General features: G+C 44.8%; 3 protein-coding genes and 1 long non-coding RNA gene across 5 annotated transcripts; 2 read left to right on the top strand and 2 right to left on the bottom strand.

Annotated features, from left to right (window-relative positions):
• Positions 1-1,273: 1,273 nt before the first annotated feature.
• Positions 1,274-3,471, top strand: LOC131879846 (uncharacterized; the record flags this gene model as incomplete). The annotated part of the gene is given in 2 exon segments (XM_059226295.1): positions 1,274-2,797; positions 2,995-3,471. Coding segments are annotated over 2 exon segments (1,662 nt in total). The 3' UTR covers positions 3,158-3,471.
• A 538-nt stretch (positions 3,472-4,009) lies between these two features.
• LOC131879847 (cytoplasmic protein NCK1-like) lies at positions 4,010-7,424 on the bottom strand. 2 transcript variants are annotated; one of them, XM_059226297.1, is made up of 4 exons: positions 6,450-7,424; positions 5,579-6,356; positions 4,770-5,004; positions 4,010-4,727 (listed from the first exon to the last, which is right to left on the bottom strand). In XM_059226297.1, exons 1-3 carry the CDS (start codon positions 6,656-6,658, stop codon positions 4,807-4,809), a joined length of 1,185 nt encoding a protein of 394 aa, XP_059082280.1. In that variant the 5' UTR covers positions 6,659-7,424; the 3' UTR covers positions 4,010-4,727; positions 4,770-4,806. The 2 variants fall into 2 exon arrangements, with proteins under 2 accessions (XP_059082280.1, XP_059082279.1); XM_059226296.1 differs by having other exon boundaries at positions 4,010-5,004.
• A 141-nt stretch (positions 7,425-7,565) lies between these two features.
• Positions 7,566-8,722, top strand: LOC131879849 (uncharacterized). The gene is made up of 2 exons (XR_009373206.1): positions 7,566-8,333; positions 8,398-8,722. It is a non-coding gene; the product is annotated as an uncharacterized LOC131879849 (long non-coding RNA).
• On the bottom strand, positions 8,606-11,885 carry LOC131879845 (putative ATP-dependent RNA helicase Pl10). The gene is made up of 8 exons (XM_059226294.1): positions 11,594-11,885; positions 10,820-11,473; positions 10,449-10,742; positions 10,174-10,355; positions 9,958-10,102; positions 9,731-9,890; positions 9,463-9,656; positions 8,606-9,384 (listed from the first exon to the last, which is right to left on the bottom strand). The coding sequence occupies exons 1-8, from the start codon at positions 11,639-11,641 to the stop codon at positions 8,881-8,883; spliced, it is 2,181 nt and encodes a 726-aa protein (XP_059082277.1). The 5' UTR covers positions 11,642-11,885; the 3' UTR covers positions 8,606-8,880.
• Between the last annotated feature and the right edge of the window lie 7,999 nt (positions 11,886-19,884).

Raw genomic sequence — 19,884 nt, 5'->3', positions numbered from 1 at the left:
CACCGGCAGTTTCGTTTGTTTGCTGGGACCAGTGGCAGTGATGCAAGTTTGGGGCTTCAAAAACGCTTTTGAGAAGCTACTCCTTCTTTCACATTCTTATATGAGGAAGGTCAGTTTCGTGAAAACTAGTTTGAAACTCCATCACTCGTATTGGCAGGCCTGTTTGTTTGCTGGTACCAGAGCTTGCTTAAATGCAGATGTCCTTCCTTGTTCCCTCTTTACCAGCCAGAAAGGATGTAACAAAAGACAAAAAAAATACTAAAGTTCCTCTTTATGAGCTTGGTTGCCCTACAATCTGTCTTCCTGTTTGAAAATTGGATTAGCAAAACCAATTTAATGCACTAAAAGGAAGTGGAGCCAAGGCTTCATATGTAATCTCGCACGGCTCGTCTTTTTGACTTAGTGTACTTAGTAGAATAATCTCGCAACCGCCCCTCATCTTACGCGAGAGTTTGTCAGCTCGAATCGGGTCCCGGTCAACACACTGACTCACACGGTCCATGCCAAATCCTATAGGCCTCCAGCTTCTCTTCCTTCTTTCTGGTCGGAGGAGTTGGTCGCCTTTTCTCGTTCGCCCTCCTTCTCACTCCATCCAGACTGCAGATTAGATTCATGCAGCTTGGTGAAGCTTTCAACTGTGTCAGACTTATGGCCGGCCCACAAACCCGCCCGGGAAATAAAGACACGTCTAAAGGGGAAGAGAGAAGAACAGAAAGAAGGAATGACGAACATGAGGGAGAAAGAGAGAAAAAGAGGAAGAGAGAAGCTTAGCGGCCTGCTCGAGGGCCCGCCCGTAATCCTCTCTTTTTTTTTGAAGGAATCAACAGTCAGACCCGCCTGAGTCGGCTGATCGCCTGAGCCCTTGGCCATCCGTCTCTCCGTCTAGCTGAACATGAACAGGCCATTGCGATTGGCCGGCCGGGACAGGTAAGCCGTGAACGGTCCCCGAGTCATAATGGCACGGTCCATATCTGTCGGTGGTGGGCTAACTAATCACCTCCAACTTCCATAAATATGAAAGGAAGGGCCATGTCATTTTGGCAAGGGCCGGATTGCTTGTCCAAGGGCCCGGGCCAAGCCAATATGACAGCCTAGTCACCTGGTTGGACGAACACTCAAAATTGGTCCACTAATACGGCGAAACGGCGGGTCTCGCGTTTTTTTCTTACTTTCGCCAGTGTGAACCCTTGCTACAGTGGTGGCCGGGAAACCCGTCCCACGAACTGGTCAAGTTCAAGTCCAGTCATCATTAGAAGAAGCCGCCGCCGCCGCCCTGCCGCACTCCGTTCCTCTTCTCCATGACCATGATGGGGCCGAACGCGCCTACCGTCAAACGCGAACATCACGATGATCATGAGATCAATGAAATGGCCCGGAAAATCGCGGAAACCAACCGGGCCAAGGTCCAACAAAGTATGCAGGGCATGGCCGTGGCCGCTGCTGCGGCTGCGGCCAACGGCCATTACCAAATGGCTCGCCCGGGTCAACCCAGCATACAAAACTTTATGGGTCGACGCGGCGGTGTGGCGGGTGGGCCATTAGCCACCGCCCCGCCCCCGCCTCCCGAAGAAAATAAAGTGGATGGTGAATCACGGCGAGGTCGTTTTGGCTGGAGTGAGTTTGAAAAGAATTACATTCCCTTCGTGTATCGCTATAAAAACGAAAAATACACCTCGGTTCGCATGGTGGAACGCCGCTTCTTAAGCCGCTTTTTGAGCGTATTGCCTCCCGAGGTCAATTCTTGTCATTGCATTCGCAGTTATTACATCACAGAACATGAGAGCAAATTGTTGAACGAGATTAACCTCAAACACACCGACTGCTATTTTGGGAAAGAGGCGTTCACCACCAAGGATTTGGTGGTGCGGCTGTCAGATGCTGAAGAGTTCTATCAATTCTTGGACTTATGCTTCAAAAAGCTCGTACTGAAGAAGAGTAACGCTAGTGATCGATGCGGGTTTTTCCGAATCAATGGCGAGAGTGTGGTGCCGTACACTGTTCGTCGAGGTGTCAAATACGTGCCTCTCTTCTACTTTGAAGGTGAAACCGAGCACCTTAAGCTAAAGGCCGATCAGGTTGAAGGCTGGGACTTGGCCTACCTAAAATTTTGTTGCAAAGTCCAGGGTATCCGCAACGAACTCTTTGCTGCCGAAGTATGTCGCGTGGTGGCTTTAGAGGAGATCAAGGGTCATTTTCCCCACGGAACGACCTTTGAAGATTATTGGCCAGCCAAGGGAAGCATTGAACCCGTCAATTCTCAGCGCGTTCACGCTGGGAATTGGACGCAAAAGCCCCCTTCAGCCACTGGCTCTAGTAATAAAGCGGCCTCGGCGTCATCCTCAGCCGCGGTTGTCAATGCATCCTTGCCTCACCAGAATTCCTACGGTCACCCTGCGCTCGACAGCTACGGGGGAGCCAATAACCCGTACATGAGGGCTTCGGCCGCGGCTGCCGCAGCCAACACCATGGGTTCCATGGCCGGACTGTTTTCCGCCGCTCAAGCTACCTCAAACCCTCACCTTCATGCCCACGCCGCTAGTGCCAAGACCTTCCCCGGGAAGCTCACTCAAATCAAGGAATTCCCCGTCGAGCGATCCCATCTGCCTCCTTACAAGCTTCAAAAAGCTTTGATTGACCAAAAGATCGTACCGTGTATCAACGTGAGACCCTATTTGTTCCGTGATCTGATGATGACATTGCCAGACTTCGTTAAATGTTTCTGTTCAGATCTCTCCATTGAGAAAGCCAGAAATATGCTCCAAGACATTCTCAAGATTGTTCTTTACAAAGGAAATCGGTAAGAATTTCGTTACTCGTTTCTTTTACCTTTTGGATGCTCAAGATAGTTTTTGTAGGGAACCTACGTTTTCAATCATATTCGTTGCTGTTTCCTTACTATACTAATGTAATCGTTAGCCCCATGTATCTCTGTATTTTTCGATCTCTTCAGCCTTTAAATATGCTAAAATAATTTGCTTCTTCCTTTCCTTGCAGAAGTCATCAAGAAATACTTCAAATGGAGAACAAATGCTTCCAATATGACCCTGTTCCCTTGGTCCTGGTGAAAGACATCCTGAATTACATGCCACAGATCAAATACATGCTCTCAAATTTAGCACCATCGCAACCCCCTAGTAGTAAACGACTCAAAGTGTGACCTTGAGTGGTAAAGAACCTTGTGGGCGGCATTATATACACAATATCATCTAACCACCTCTTTCTCACCATCCCTGCGCATCTGATGGAGTTAAAACTCGACGGACTACACTTCAACCAACATCCTATATGGCAACACACGATGATGGATTTATCTTTGCAGAAGCTTTAACTTGGAAAATATATCTATTTATTGGACGGTTCGTTGGCTAACGACTGCGTAGGCTCGAGCTTTGTACCTTGTTGTTTTCCGAACTCGTCCAATATGTGACCAAAAAATTAAAATGATACAATCAGAGAAAAACCTAAATTCAACACCTGCGTTTTACTGTCTCCCAACTACTGATGTGAAGCAAGCAGCGACAGGGCAAGTAGTCCGGTGCTTAACTTGCCCAAGTAGGAACTTGCCCCAACTTGGGTTTGTACACAGACACTTGAGGGGAAAATGGTGTGGCCAAACTTACGCGAGAAATGTTATACCAAGGCAAATTAAATCAACTTATACAGGAAAAGCAATGAAGTGCACCAACAGTGACGCGGCAACATGGCTTTGGTTCAATGTTTGTTTTGTTTCTGGCAATCTGAATTTAACTACGAACAAACAATCCCCATTTTGCGGTTTTCCTGAGCTAACCATCTGGGCTCGCTACGTTAGCAGCGTATCCCTGCTTGGGTTAAGCTTGCCCAAGTTCTAGTACTTGGCCAAGCTTTTCTTGTAAACAAGTGGAACCTGGGTGTCTGTGATGACTTGCTACTTGCCCTTTTCCCATCAGTACTCCCAACCCTAGGGTAAATCATTAGAGTCTCAGCCGAGACGCCTCATGAATGTGTCTTCATAATGAGATTTTCGCTGTCTTGATGAAGCTGCTTTATTAGTATCAAAAGCAAGTACTAAAGACAATAATTTGGGGCGTGAACCAATGGAAACACTCGACTTTAAAGTCTGGTTTGTTCATCCATTGTTCGTTATATTAAGAGCTTAAAGAACTTGAATGCCTTTGAACGCATGGTTGGAGCAAAAAAATTGCACGAATGGGATAGAGGAGAGGGTCCCTCTAAAACAGGGCATCTAGCTCACGCCTATTACAATGAATCTTACCAATATTATTATTGTCTTTTTTGCAATGCATGATTAGAGACAGTGGCAGAGATGGAAGAGAAACAGGGGGGCTCGTCTGTCTTACTTGCTTTAAAAGGGCTGAGAGGTTTGTTTTCATTTGAGGGATTCAGATGGAAAAACGGAAAGACCTTGTTACAGGACTCTCTGGTAACGAAACAAGGGAATCATAATGCATGCTGCAATCAAAATCCATAGAAAAGGGGAATTAATTCGTGGGATCAGGGTTCGCGCATAGCTACTGACCATTGACCAAATATGTGAAAAACTTTCAATGTACACAAGTCGTTTCTTCTTGCATTTCCGCGTAGCATTGTGATTAAATTCATGTGCGAATGAATCTGGAACCTCATACCGGCCATCAGGATTAACGCCGCCTCGAGTTCTAAAACAGGGCGGAAATGAAGATGGGACAGTTTGGTTGGGCGGGCTCGCACGATTCTGTTATGAATAGGTCGCAGTGAAGGGCGGGCTCGCACGATTCTGTTATGAATAGGCCGCAGTGAAGCATGTCTGTCGAGTCACAGTCTTGTTCATTTGGGCAGAGGCCTGATGAGAAAGAGTTTCTCGCCCTTTTGACTAGTGTAAATGGGAGCCCTCTGATAGTGGTCCACCAATTGATTGAGAGACGTGAACTTGCGCTGCCCGATGCAGTACATTGTGTTTTCTACGTGGATTCGAAAGTGCTTGTTCCGTCCTGGAGCTTTTAAAGATACAGAGAAATCACCAACCTGGAATGGTACGAATTTCAATTTAGTTCTTTAATGGATATTGCCAACAAATGGCTTTTAAAAAGAAACGGACCACCACAAAGGGAAAGAAAAATCCATGATTCTATCCATGAACTTTTTAAAGCTTTTTTCTGAATGTACAACACTCATTCCACATTTACATTTGTGTATTTATCCTGCCTGGTAGATCAAGCCAATCCATGGTTATCGACCTCTGTTCAAGGATGATCATGAATCCTGAAGGAAATAGGCTTGGCATTAAGGAACGTTACCGAAAGATCGCGTACATTCCTGAACTCGAAGTGAAAAGTGCAACACCAAAGGAAAGCACCTCTTTACCTCGGCTCATTCATTGAGCTTTCTCATATGCCAATATTGGCCAACTTTCAATAACGGCGTTGACATGGCCTATTTCTCAATTCTCAGCACTTTGGCACAAATTTGTCATCCAATTATGGCCAATACACAGAGTTCGATAAAAGCATTTTGTGGGATGATATGGAGACTTAAGGACAATGTTGACTAATGTGTTGATCCTCGTCCCAGGGTGACCCACTACAATCCCGTGACTTACGTTAGTTTCGGAATCTCGGATAAGAAAATCACCATCCATGCCTTTCTGCGTGAGCAGCGTATCACACTCGGCTCGACATATGGGTCCGTAGTACCATGGCTGTTGCTTGATGGTGTCCAAAATGGCCGGATGCTGGGTCAGGCCGCGTTTTTCGGTGACATGACTGGCCCCGTTGGTCGAGTTCCCACCACCGTTCCCCCCCTCCACTTCAGATGTGAGGTACTGGCTGAGCTCGACCAAGTAGTTTTTGGGTACAAGTCCAATTTGACCCTGGGTGTTACGGGCTTTATACCAATCCGGATCGCAAGCCGGTCGATCGATCACTTCGAGCCGATCGCCTTTGTCAAACGTGAGCTCGGTGTCGTTTTGAGCTTGGAAGGCGTATAAAGCCACCATAATGTCGAGTACATTTTCCGCCATACAATAAGTGTGAGGCTCCTCGAGCTCCTCTTGGGTGTAATTCGAGGGAAACCAGCCACACTTGTTACCAGCTTGGCCTCGCCACCACCCATCACCCGATTTCTCCAGGATGAGCACGCGAGAGCCTTTGACTAGACTGAGTTCGTCTAACTGCTGAGCTTGATAGTTGTATTTGACCACGGCCGACGAGATCACCTCGGACGCCAGGTCCGGGGTGAGTTTGGTCATACGGAGTGAGGCGTTCCGATTCTGATTCGACTGATGGGTAGAGAGCGGACTGCCCGCATTCATGGGCAAAGTCTTGCAATTGTTGGGGGCGCCGTGGTGACCGCCGCCGCCTTTGACCTTCTTTTTAATGCTAAAGCGTCAAAAAAAATAGTACGCGGTTAGTTAGTTGGTGATGGGATGGATCTGGCGGAATATTAGTCAGGCTTCCAAGTCCAAGACTTACCTATCGAAGATGGAAGGCTTCTCCTTTCTGACATAATTGGAAGGGATGTAGCCCGTGTCTTGGCGACTGTTCTGGACCCGCCACCAGTGCTTGGAGTCATCCAAGAGCAGCAGACGCTCATTGCGACGCATGTCCAACTCCTGGTTGCCTTGGGCCGTGTAGTCGTATTTGGCCACCACATACTGGCTCTCCTCGGGACCCGAACCCATCTTCCGGCCGGACGATTCCGGGGGACGATTTGGCCACGGGATCGATCAAGACCCAATCGGATCCGATCTCTCAGGGGTTCAGGCCGGCTCCTTTCCAATCTGGCCAGCCCGTTAGGTGTGCCAATGAGCGTGACAAAAGACAGCGATCGGTTGATGACTCCTCTTTATAAAGTCAAGGGGCGGGCCCCCCTGCAACCTAGTGACGAGGAATGCCGCCACCCACGGCTTCTAACTCGACCGGCCGTGAGCACGGCTCAATAGCGTGGCCTCGGTGCGGGTGATCCCTCGACCAAGTGCGTGCGGAATGGGTGGCTGGCACACCCGCCCTCTGGAATCGGTGAAACTTGAGGAGGGTAGCTGACTGAGAATGGAGGGATGCCTGCCAGTGTGTGTGTGTGTGTATGTATGTCTGTCTGTCAGTGTGTGTTTGGGGCTAGCGTGTGGAACGAGACCACTGCCATCCAATCCGGCACGCAATTGGAGTTCCACCACGACCCAGCCCGCCAACCCGCCAGCCAGCCAGCCAAGCAAGCAGGAGGCCAGCCACACTCTGGCACTTCCTCACCACAACCCCCTTGAGCCCAGCTGGATGGATGGAGTCTTGACCCGAGAAAGCGAGCGAGCGAGTGAGCGGAAGGGTAAGCCAATGACTGGTGAAAGCCACCCGGGGAAGCCACACGACACACACTACACGGCCGGGGGAAAAACGACAAGGGGAAATCTCGGGGAGAATGGGACTGACGATTTGAGAATGGAACGAAAGAGCAGCCTGCCCAACGACAGACAAGTGAGCAAGTGGAGCTGCCAACAACTGAGATGAAACAACGAACCTGAATCACTCACTCGCTTTGACGTCTCAACTTGACCAATCAGCTACATCAATAGACGGATATTCCTTGGCCTAATATGTCAACCCCTGTTAGTTCCGTCGGTATTTGATGAGCATGGAAGAGGCTTGCTATTAAAACCAACAGAACATGGCCATCAAAATTAGTTTGATTCATTGTCAATCGTGATTTCTAAAGGGACGAGAATGACGCGGTCTCAATAGATCGAACTTATTGGTCACCCTGCTCATCCCACAAAAAAAGGACAGTCAAGGTGGGCCGCGTTACTGGCTGGTCAAGGAGGTTCGCGGGTGTTGTGGCCTGAGTGGCCAATTTGGTTGGTCAGAGGCCAGGCTTGATCCATCTGGCATCTACCCGATTCGAATTAAATCAGAGTATCCATGTTTTCGATGATTTCCCAGAAATCATTTTCAAAACAAGAATTCCCTGTTTATAGTTAGGTGGAATATTTTCAAACGGACCTTCATATCTGAAGTTTGGCAATAAATATAAGCATGAACTGAGGTACTTAGCCTTCAGAAAGAAGATTGTTTTCGTCTGGTCTGTTGTCAGAGGCATCCTGGCCAGTTACCATCTTTTTAACTTGGCAGCCCTGTTTGTCTCTTTTCTGGCCCTCGACAGTGCAAGTCGCTTTTGGGACGAGTATGGTTGCTCGGAATGGGACCCAGCTGGACCTGGAAGGGTTGGGCGCAACTTTGGTCTTCCGGTGGAACCCGGTCGAACCTTTATCAATAGCCGAGCCTCGATTGTGGGCCACACAATTCGCACGAAAATTTGCATAATTAGGGTAGTAATTTTGATCAGTCTCGACTCAACTCTATATTTCGGTAGGACCATTGAACAGGTGTAAAGCAGTGGGGTTTGTCCTTATGCGAGGTTATCTCCTTGAAGGTTTCCAGAATCCTTCATTCACCATGGCTCAAGGAACACGATGGTACTTACTTTGGCGAGCAAATTGCATTTAGCCGTTCACCCAAACATACAAAGACAGAACTGTCATGCCAACGCGGAGAATTCCGACTTAATGTGGCCCAAATAACAAGGTCCATTGGCAATTTTACCCCGGATCAATCACATCATTGTAAAGCGACAGAAAAGCTATGGAACGTTTGCCATTTATTTACAACATTTTCTTTGTTTCCTCTGTGTTAAATCATGAAGTGTTGGTTTCGAATACATGAGAGAGGGAGGGAGAAGCCTCCTGTTTGTAGTTGTAGATGTTGTAGTAGTTTTCAAGCCAGCGCCTCCACTTGAGGGCTATCAATGCTTTTGACGCCCCCCGTGGCGGAAAAGGGGGTAATGTGGGAAAAGGGAGGGAGGGGCGAGGGTAATGTGAGGGAGACGCGTTGGATTGAACCATTCCTGGTCGGTAATTTACCACCAATCAATGTGGTTACCACCACCTCCGCCGCCTGAGCCGTAGTTTCCACCGTAGTCATTGCTGGCACCCGGAGGACCTTGCCATCCGCGGGACCCACCGCCAAAGCCTCCACCACCGCCTCGATTCGGCCGACCCCCTCCACCGCCGCCGCCGCCCCCTCCTCCCCCACCACTGCGCGAATCCATGCGGTAATCGCGAGAAGAAAAGTTGTTACGCCCACCACGACCGCGGCGGTTGCCTCCGCCGCCCCAAGACGAGCGATTCTCCATGGCCAGGGCCTCCAACCAGTTGGGGAGATCTTGATTCGATTCCACGATCAGGTCAACCAGCTCCTTCACGAGATTGCGATTCTTGTCGTTGAAGAAGGATGTGGCCAAGCCTAGGTTTCCCATACGACCAGTTCGTCCAATTCGATGGACGTACTCTTCCACATCAGAGGGTAGATCGAAGTTGATGACGTGCTTGACATTGGGGATGTCCAAACCACGAGCAGCGACCTAAAATTGAGCAAGACGGGTATAAATGGTAGAGATATCATAAATTAGGGGTTTCATGCAGGAAAACTGAACACTTACAGCAGTGGCAACTAGAATGGGACTTCGACCTGATTTAAAACAGCGAAGGGCCTCTTCACGTTCCTTTTGGGTTCGATCTCCGTGAATAGAAGTCACCGGGAAGCCCACCTTATACAAGTAGTCGTCCAAGTAATCGGCACCTTTTTTCGTTTCGACAAAAACCAGCGTCAAACTAGCGTCTTCCGGTGCAGCCTCTGATGAGAGCAAAAAAAAAAAATGAACAATTAACCAATTAAACATCAAAAGGGACCGCCTGGAAGAAACTTACCACTGTTGTTGAGTCCAGCAGCATCGAGCAAATCCAATAGAAATGACTTCTTGTCCGACTCTTCAACCCAGACAATCTTCTGAGTAATATTTTCAGACGTGGATCCCACGCGACCAATGGTCAAGAAAATGTAGTCGTGTAAAAAGTCACGAGCGAGCATCTAGACCAGAAAAATAAGCACCAATTATAATCCGAGGTTGCAGGAATTCGAACAGTTCTGTCCTGACCTGAATTTCCTTAGGAAACGTAGCACTGAACATGAGAGTCTGACGATCTCCAGTGGGGGGCATATTGTTCTCCTCAACAATGCGACGGATTTGGGGCTCGAAACCCATATCCAACATACGATCGGCTTCATCCAAAACCAAAAACCTAGACAACACAGCCACGCACAACGTTACTTATGAAAACATGGTGATTGTAGCATGACGCATGGCACTTACTTGCAATACTCTAAGGAGATCTTGCCTCGGTCCAACATGTCCACCAAACGTCCGGGCGTAGCCACTAACAAATGGCATCCGCGATCCAAATCTCGCATCTGATCAGCGACGTTGGCACCGCCATAGACGACACAAGGGCGAGCGCGGGAACGGTAACTAAATTTGCGAGCTTCATCGAAGATCTGGAAGAAGAGCGTTCCCAAGTCAGTATCCAAGTCAGTACCCAGTACCGATAGGTACAACATGAGACATGATTTTAACCCCGTTCAACATACCTGTGTGGCCAACTCACGAGTGGGAGCCAAAACTAAAGCCAAAGGAAATTGCTTGCGACGACTTGAGTAACCGCCGAACGATTGGGCACCAGTGACCGGGCCGCACACAAGGAGGCGATGAAGAATGGGGATAAGAAATGCGGCCGTCTTGCCACTTCCAGTTTGAGCGCAAGCCATCAAATCTCGCTCATTCAATATAACTGGGATGGCGTGTTTCTGAACGGGAGTGGGTTTGGTGTAATGAGCGGACTCAATATTGGCCGCAATGATCGGGGTCAGCTCAACTTGGGAGAACTGGAAAGAAACGCGGTCATGCATGATTGACACCCAACTAATGAATGGGGTGGGTCATGGGGTGTGCCCACACTTACATCTTCAATGCCCGGAGGGGCATCGTTCCCACTGGCGTCCACGGGGATATCCTCGTAACGGTCAAAGTTGATGCCCGACGGGCCATGGCCGCCCCCAAAGAGTTCCAACTCGAGGCGTTCATTCCGAGGCAAGGGGGAGAGCCAGTCTTCGGATTGGCCACCCCCGCCGCCGTTCGAACCACCCCGATTGTCGTAGCGACCCCCGCCGCCTCCACGAGACCCGTATCGATCACCACCGCGGTCATCGTTCCATCGTCCCCCGCCGCCACCGCCACTACCGCCCCAAGAACCACCACCACCGCCGCCGCCGGGTCCACCACGACCCCCGCGACCGAATTCACTAGTGGTAGACCACCGGTTGTTGAAGCCGCGATCGCTGTAGCCACCGCCGCCACCACCACCACCACCACGTCCGCCGCGGTCGTCGTTCCAACGGCCACCGCCTCGCGATCCGCGATCGCCTCCGTTCCGTCCAAAGTCACCGTCGGAATCGGGTCCACCTCCTGCGGGAGCGCCGCCTCCACGTCCTCTCAAGTGAGGCGGTACGTAACGCGACTTGGGAGTATTGCTTTGCTGGGCGCCACGGCCGGAGTTGCCGCCGCCGCCGCTTTCGCCGGAATGAGCCGTGGGATTATCGGAGCTCAGAACACCTTCCTAAAAAAGGGCCGGACCCAAAAGGGGGTTCAACTCAAGGGCAAAAGGCCAGGCCAATCCCGGACCCCACACACACGACATTTCCCTGCCATCCTTCTTCCGTCCTTCCCAATCACTTACCGAGTGCTCTAAACGTCCTCCTCCATTTTGTAGGGATCCACTGTTCATATTACTATGATCCCGCACGTGTTGTTTAGAAGTGGGTGGGCTCGTCCAGGGGTATTCAAACTCAGGGTGTCAAAGGCCAAGATGGGAGTGGGTCAATGTGGGAGGGTACTTGAAGGATCCAATCTCAGGATGCGAATCAATTCCAATTTTCAGCTGAGGGAGTTCACAGACAGAAACAAGAAGAGCCACAGACAGAACTTGAGAGTTCACACACAGAGAGAGACACAGTGAGAGAGAGAGAGAGAGAGAGCTCAAACACGCGAAAACGACCAGCCAGCAAGGACAACCAAGCACACCACCGCCACCCACCAGCCCCAAAGGCCTCACAGCCTCACAGCCGTCCAGCTCCCACGGAACCCTCTCCTCCCAGACTCGGAAACGAGAAACAAGCGCGAGCCCAGCGTGCAAGCTGCTGCTGGACCACCAGCTCAAGCAGCCGGAAATTCAGCCCCGCCGGTGTTCAACGGCTAGCCCAAGCCAAAGAGGACGGACGAGTGGGGAGAAGAGAGACAAAGCAACGTGATGGCGAGCCCAGGAATCGAGCTCGAAATGGGCCGGGATAATCAACGGGTGTCATGGCGTTTTCCGATTTCAAATGATCATTCATGATATGGTAAAAAAACAACAACAACATTATACAATCGCCCTAAACATGCCAATCCAATGAGTCTTCAGGTATAATCTGACCCGTTTCATCTTCAAGAAATGGAATAAGGCCGTTCAAGACCATACCTAAATGACTAAAGCGCAGGCAGGTCGGCCAGCCATTTGCTGCTACTTGACTGGATGGGCTTGGAGCCTCTAGCCCGAGGCTTGAAGATTACTCATCCAGGGTTAGGAGGGCTGAGTCAAAATGATGACCGACCGGGAACCCAGCCGGAACACCGAAGTGCTTTTGTAGGCCAACTCGGCGGCCAAGGGAAAAAAGCCGAATCAGCCAATGCCTGATGTAAGTTCGAAAACGAGGTTAGCTGATAGTAGGTTGGTTTCCTAATCTACCCATTATGGGTCAAATTCTGTCAAAGTACATTTGATAATTGTGTGGATTAGTTTACTTCGGCATGATGACCTGTTCCCCCTGTTCCAGCAGGAAGACGAGCTAATAATGTTGGTGAGCCCCTAAAACTGGGGGTCGAGTGTGAAAGATGTGTTACTTTGACCCGTTACTTTTGCAGAAAAAATTGCGCCTAAAACTTCAAAAAAAAGAGCACCCAAAACTTCAAAAAAAAAAGAGCACCTAAAATTGAAAAAAAAAAAGAACGCCTAAAACTGCCAAAAAAAAACCGCCTAAAACTGCAGACAAACCGTTTCGTAAATATACCGTGAAAAAAATGACTCCAGTGATTATTTATTTGTTCCCATCAGTGGCAAGTATTGAGAAGAAGCGGCTAGAAAAGCCTTTGAACCTTCGAGTCTTTGAACCCCACCAACTGGGTTGTGCGGCGAATGTTGAATTATGTCATGGACTTCTAGAGAAACTCATAATTTCATTTTTTTGCATAGCCAATTCTAGGTGGCTCAGAATATTTAAACTATTTTCATTCAAACAAGAGCTGACGAAATTTCACCACCATTTTTTAGGTCACTGGCATACTTTACAGTAGAGTGAAGCCAATAACAACCAAAACAACTCATAATATCAGTAAAAAAGTTTCAAAATTTTGAAATACAAAACTTAAAATTAACAGAAATGAGTTAAAAACAGCTTTTTCAGGCTTTAATCTTTTTTATCTATGTTAATGAGTGAAAATGTGGCAGCTTATTAAAATGAAGTGTCAAATGAATTGTTTCCTTCAAAAAATAAATGACTTGGAACTGTAATCCAATCCCTTAACAAAGGGATTTGAAGCCCCAAAACTTCAAGTGACCTCCCAAAAAACAATTATCACGGCATCTTCTTCTTCTGATTCAATGTCCAAATAGTTATCACTTATCACAATGAAATTCAAAGACATGAAAGACGTCAATACCATCTCCAGAAATAAATGATACTCTGCAAATGTTGCAAATGCTCAGTGGGGGCCATTCTCAAGCAAAAAGTCAACTTGTTGCATTTATTGCAAGATATCTTTAAAAGATCTAAAAGATATCTTTTATGTGTTTAGTTTATCCAAAACTTGTAGGTTCATTGCTAATTGTTGATTTGGCTGAACACTACAGCGCTTTAAGGCAAAATGATATAATTATAAAAAATATACTTGGTATAAAAATTGCAAACTTGGATGGTTTAACAAAGAAAACTATATGGCAGGTGCATTAGCCTCCTGACTCAATATGACGCTCGCTTTTTTTCACTAACTTTGACAAAGAGGCCATCAATAGTCAACAATTTTCAACTCAATGCTCACTTTTGTGCAATAGTAAAATTTTAAAAGCCTTAGAAATGATCCTTCATCAGCACTCATTGCAGTAAGGTTTAGTAATGTTTTGAGGTTTAGGTTAAACATTATCTGAAGCACACCTACTTGAAGACTTGTATTCAATATCAAATCAAATTTGTTACTTGTTGATTTTAAGTTTTGGCTTTCAATGAATCCATCTTATTACACTCATGGTATAAGCATTTTCAAACAATATATGCAACAACAAAACCCTTCATTAGTAAAATAGACGATGAAAAATGTGCTGTGCTTTCACTTAAAATTTTGTGCTTGCTTCAATAGTCTCCTACAGTGCAAGAAATTAATGAAACAAATCTTAAACGTCACATTTACAAGTCAAATACTCTAACTTAAATACGTAATAATGCGCAAGATCCAGAATAAAAGTTGAAGATCAAACCATTTCAAAACTTAACTACCTTACACATTTTTCTTTTTACAATAGCAATTCTTAAAAAAAAGAATTTAAATGGCAAATGCTTCCTTATACACGTCGTACACAGGTTATCCCGTGGTGCCTACCACCAAGTTTCAAGGGGGGAGCAGAGTAACATCCACATATTCAAGGGCTAGCCAGATTCATTGGTGTATTAGATATAATATTCAATTTTTTATCTTGAACTCTTGTGGATCCTGATCCCAGTGATTGTAAGGAAATCCACAAAGAAAAATATGTTTTGTGAATAGAATAAAGAAACTTAATAGATAGACTAGAAAATTCAGTTGTGAATCTAGATTTGTAACAGATATGCAAAAATGCAGCTATTAGGCTAAAAGGGGCCAAGAACAACCTTTTCTTTATTGTTACAATTCTTTCTGAACTATAACAACAACTTTTTGCGTTTTAATACCTTTTTGCGTATTTTCACAACTTCAACAAAAAAGGTTTCTTTGCTAAAAAGGCAACTTTTGACTTTGAGGTCTGTTTGTTACATTTGAAAGCAATTGACAAAAGTCTACTTTTTGTCAGAGGTCAGTTTTTTAAGCTCCTACCTGGGAGTTAGGTGTTTGGGTGTTAATCAGTTTGAAAATGCACCCGCCAAAACAGTTAGCAGATGCTCATTTTGGGAAACGTCAAAGCCTTAACTCAGAGGTACAAGCATTTAAAAAACTTGCCTCAGGAGTTACAATTATTTGACAACACTACACTGAAATGGGCAAGTTTTGATTGGAACAGACTGTAAATTGATCAGTAAATGGCTCATGGAGTAATAAGTTGATTGGGCAGTTTCCTCCTTTTTACGCTCATTCAACCAATTTTGTTGTGGTAATGATTTAAAATTTCTGACAAAAAATACCAAAAAATGATGCATATCCTTCAAATTGAGAGAAAAAAACGGTTGCTGTTGCCTGTCTCATGTCCAATAAGAAGGCTGCCAGTTTTAAGATGGTCAAAAAGGCCAAAAGGGACAAGAGAAGCAAAAAGAAAGAGATAAGGAACCCAACAGCCGCGGAGATGCAGGATTGGTTGGAAATGCACGATCTGTTGCTAAAGGTAGAAAATCACACAATAAATCCAAAATGAAAATTTGAAACACATTGTTAATTTTAATATCTGACATTGAAGCCCAAGGGCAACCTTGAAGTAGCCATCAATTGACAGGCTCTTTATGAATAAAAAAGAGTTCATTGGACCTTGATTGTCTTTAGGATGCAATGAAGTTCACATTCATTGTTAATGAGCTCCCTACTTCTTCCTACATCATCCCTTGGTCCTCCCATTCATGAGATATTGATAAATTATGTTAAGTTTTTTAACAGTCCATAGGATGTCTGATTAAGTAGATTACCCTGTATTCTTTATTTTGGGATCCATTTTGAAAGGTTTGTTGGCTATATTTCTAAGCTCTGTCCTCCTCTTACCCTAGCTTAATAGCTGTCTTGCAAAGTTGAATTGGATAAGTTAAACTTTAATTTTTTTCCTTAAAGATCTCAAGGCTGGGTCTGATGATTCTTTGGCGTTGACATTTGGTGTGGCTGACCCCTTCTTCTCCCTACGTCGACCAGAGCAGAGTTGCAATTCTTTGATAATATACTCATCCAATTCATGGAAACAAGAATTTCAGATACTTCAACTACAAACCTTTTTCAATGGAGTTGCAGACTTTTTCTTGTTCAGAGAGCCACAACTTAAAAAAAATTACATATCCAATCAACCTCATTTTTGGAGAAGTATTCAAAGGTTTTGAATGTTATCCAATCCTCCAGAGCAAATATCTGACCATATAAGACGAAACATATAAGAATAAAAAATCAATTTTATTGTGGCATTTTACTGCAGCTAAATTGGCAGCTAGAACAGTGCACCTTCAGCCAATAGGGCTAGTCAAGTAAACGCGTTCATGGATAAATGACGTTATTCCATGGAGTAAAATCAAAGACAACATGCCCAGCCAAACCACACTGTGCATGCATTGGATTTTGACATCTTTTCCATTTTACATGCTTGTCTAGGCAATTAGCATTGTGGTATTGAGCAAATTTGATAGTGTGTTTACAGATAAATACCAAACATGCTCATTTAGTAGGGTTTTCTAACACAACTTGCTCAAAATCACTTGATTATTGAAAATTCAATGGCCAAATGGTGCGAGCTGACTGTGATGTTTGTCTTAGTTCTCTCTCCCCAAAATGCCCAAAGTCAGGTTGTCGGACCACATTTTTCCTTGAATTTCCTGTACTTGACATCCCCTATTAAATGCAGCACCTCTACATTCAGAAACCATACCCTATTGGCCGTTCAATTTGCTCTGAAGATGAGTCAGCCTGGCAAGCTGGCATCGCGCTCTCTAGGTTTGGCTTCCTCTATAATCCAACCATCACATGGGCTGAACTTGTATGTATGTATGTATTTCAAGGGTTTAAATGCTAATAGCTCATGATGTTAAAAAACAGCAGATCCCCAAGACTTCCATAAGCCATAAGGCTTGTTTTCATGGAAGTGTAGGACGCCCTCGCACTCATTACGCAAAAGATGGTTAAAAGTCGTATGTCATTTTGCAGCATGCCGCTTTAACACAACATTCACCGGAGCGTCTTTACAACAGATCACAATGTCTGTCAAATTACAGAATAAAGATTAAAACTAAAAATACACATAAAATTATTGAGAATTACAGGCAAAACAGTTCTTTAAATGGCAGTCTGATGAATATGAATTCAGGAAAGTGTTCAGCGTTTGTAATTTCCAGAGTTTCAATCACTGACCTACTCTTAAAGTCAATGTATTCTAGAAATGGTAGCCTTGTTTCATTTTGGCAGTCCTATGACAATAGACCTTCCTGTACTGAGAAGAAAGAGAAGCGTGCTTTCAGAGTGACTGCTGTGCGATCGTTGTAGGTTTCAAAATTAATGCCTTTTTCCTCAGTTCTTGTTCAAATATTGCAAATAGACATCATTTTATTTGCATTTTTCATTTTTATCCACTTTTAGTTTAAAAAAAAGTAAAAAAATTGTCTTGACGTGATCTATAACTGAAAGACAAACTTTGGAACTTTATCAGAAAATACCGACACCTTCTGTTCTGCATCTAGGAATTCAGATAAAACCGTGACCACAAAAAGCAAGTGTAACCATCCCAAGTTATACAAACGAAGCAACTTTGCTGGCCACTCAAACATAGGCCTGAAATTGCACTTCGCGTTTTGGATACTTCTTATCAATCTTCTGTTATAAAGGTCTCCATATTTTGAGCCATGCGTCGATTTTGCGCCTTTGTCCCAGATTTATATGAACACAAATGGCTATTAAGTAGTCAAAGTTATTGACAAACCATGTGCTCTTGAATGGCGCAAATGTCCTCAAGATGCCCGGTTAACGATTGGGCGCAAGTGTTAGGGTCGGATCCTCGTTTTAAGTATAGATAAACGAATAGTGTCATAGCCATCCCTCCCTAACCCAGGAGAGGACCTTTCCCCGTTTATGCGTCACGTTGGAGATTTAGCGTGTTTTCAGCTGCTTATTTGAAATTTCTGAATCACAACCTTTGGCTCACTTCAAAGTACGGATTTCATCATGATATGTAATGGTATCGATTAGAATGAGTCATTCATTTTAGTTGGAAAGGACTTATGAACCCCAATGACATAAGAAGTTAATGACCATCTTCTTAAAATTTGTATGATGGATCAATCATTTTATTTTGGTCCAATAAGGACCCTTATTTGCAACGTCAGACAGCCCGAACAAAACGGGAAGATGCACAGCAGATTTCGAAACAAACCCCTTTGTGACTTGACATGAAGGTGATTTTTTTCGGTTATTATGTGACCCAGGACACTAATTATACATAAGAATTGGAAAGAATTAGCCAAAAGCAACACAAACGCATTATAATTTAATAAACAGGACTTGGCCCAATCGACCCTTTATTTGCTAGAGGCGGAATGACAAAGCGCCCTCTGAAGTGCAAAACCTAAACCATATTTCGTGCGGCGTAAGAGGGCTATAATTGGAAAATTCGTGGAAAATATGTGAATGGCTGGTCATTTCAAGAACGTGCCTTAAAAGTTTTTACTCACTATGTTTTGATAAAGAAGTGCTTGAATACGGTAATTTACAAATTATTGTTATTATCCAAACACTTTTGAAAGTCCTAGGGATTCATATTTGGGCGACTTGAAGGCCAAAAATATTTGTATTTAATAAATTATCAAACACCTTTTCAACTTGAACTAAAACTTGCCTTGCGTAAATGGTTATTGAGAACATATTATGTGGATCTTGATGAATGATAGATAACTGATAAACACATTTAAATAAACTGGCTGGTCCATTACTACTTTTTAAATGTAGAAAATGCCTTAATGGCCAACATCTCTCTTTCCTTAACACCAATGCCCTTCCAGTCTACTAGAGCAACCTCTGGGTTGAGATAGCTGTGTTCCTTCACACCTCCTTTAAAGTTCCTTGATATTCTGGTAGCTGTGTCATCATTTCCAGGTCAGCAATGCCAAAAAAATTGCTTTTCTAAAATGTTGACCAAATTAAAATATTTATAAAAATAAGAAATTGTGAGCCCCCAACCACCATCATCAGAATATTTGTTATTCCTTGTATCTCAGTTCTAAGATTGAATCTCATATAAAATAACGTTCAAGATTTTGCTGGTCTTCACACTAATGAACTATGCTTGGACTCGTGGGTTTAATCCTAGGTCTAAAAATTGGTGGAAGAAATTTGCCATGTGACTTGTGTTCTGCAAGTTGAAGCTCTTGCCTTATAGCTTATCCATTCATCTGTTCTGCTTCTGAGGTCCTTCAAAAGCCAATTGTTTTAGGAACTATTGATCGTATATATTGAATATGCAAACGACTTCGGTTAAAACTTCTTTTGGTTTAGAATTCCATGCAATGAACCGCATTCCTCTAATTACATTTCGAGGGAGAAGGCTATTAGACTTCCATTCCTTTAAACCCAGCAAAGACACAGGAATACGTCAAATCTTAAATCTTTATTTAACGACCTAAACATTCTTGTTCACGAGTAACCGACTTCTCACTTTGATCCGGACCTTAGTAATTGATACACTTTTTTGCGATTCTTTGTCTTTGCGTAAAATGATTAAGTTTATAAGAGTGGATGTATAACAGTATACAAAGTAAGATGAAAGAATAAAATGGTAAGAGTGGTAAAATGATTTGACTGTGTTATTACAGAAGTTAGTTGGCTTAGTGCACGTGGAAATGAAGAAGAGTTTGAAGCAGAAAAAAAAATACATTGGTTGGGGTGGGGATGTTGATGAAAATCTGAATTACTGCAGAGTAGGCGAGGTTCGGATTGAACAAGACCTTTGTCAGCTCCCATCTTAGTTTTTTTTTGGCTGGGAGCCGGAAAAGGTGCTAAACCGTCAATATTCCGATG

The sequence above is a fragment of the Tigriopus californicus genome, chromosome 4, assembly GCF_007210705.1.
Source record: "Tigriopus californicus strain San Diego chromosome 4, Tcal_SD_v2.1, whole genome shotgun sequence".
Taxonomy (NCBI): Eukaryota; Metazoa; Arthropoda; class Copepoda; order Harpacticoida; family Harpacticidae; genus Tigriopus; species Tigriopus californicus.
This window is presented reverse-complemented; position numbering and strand designations above follow the sequence as displayed.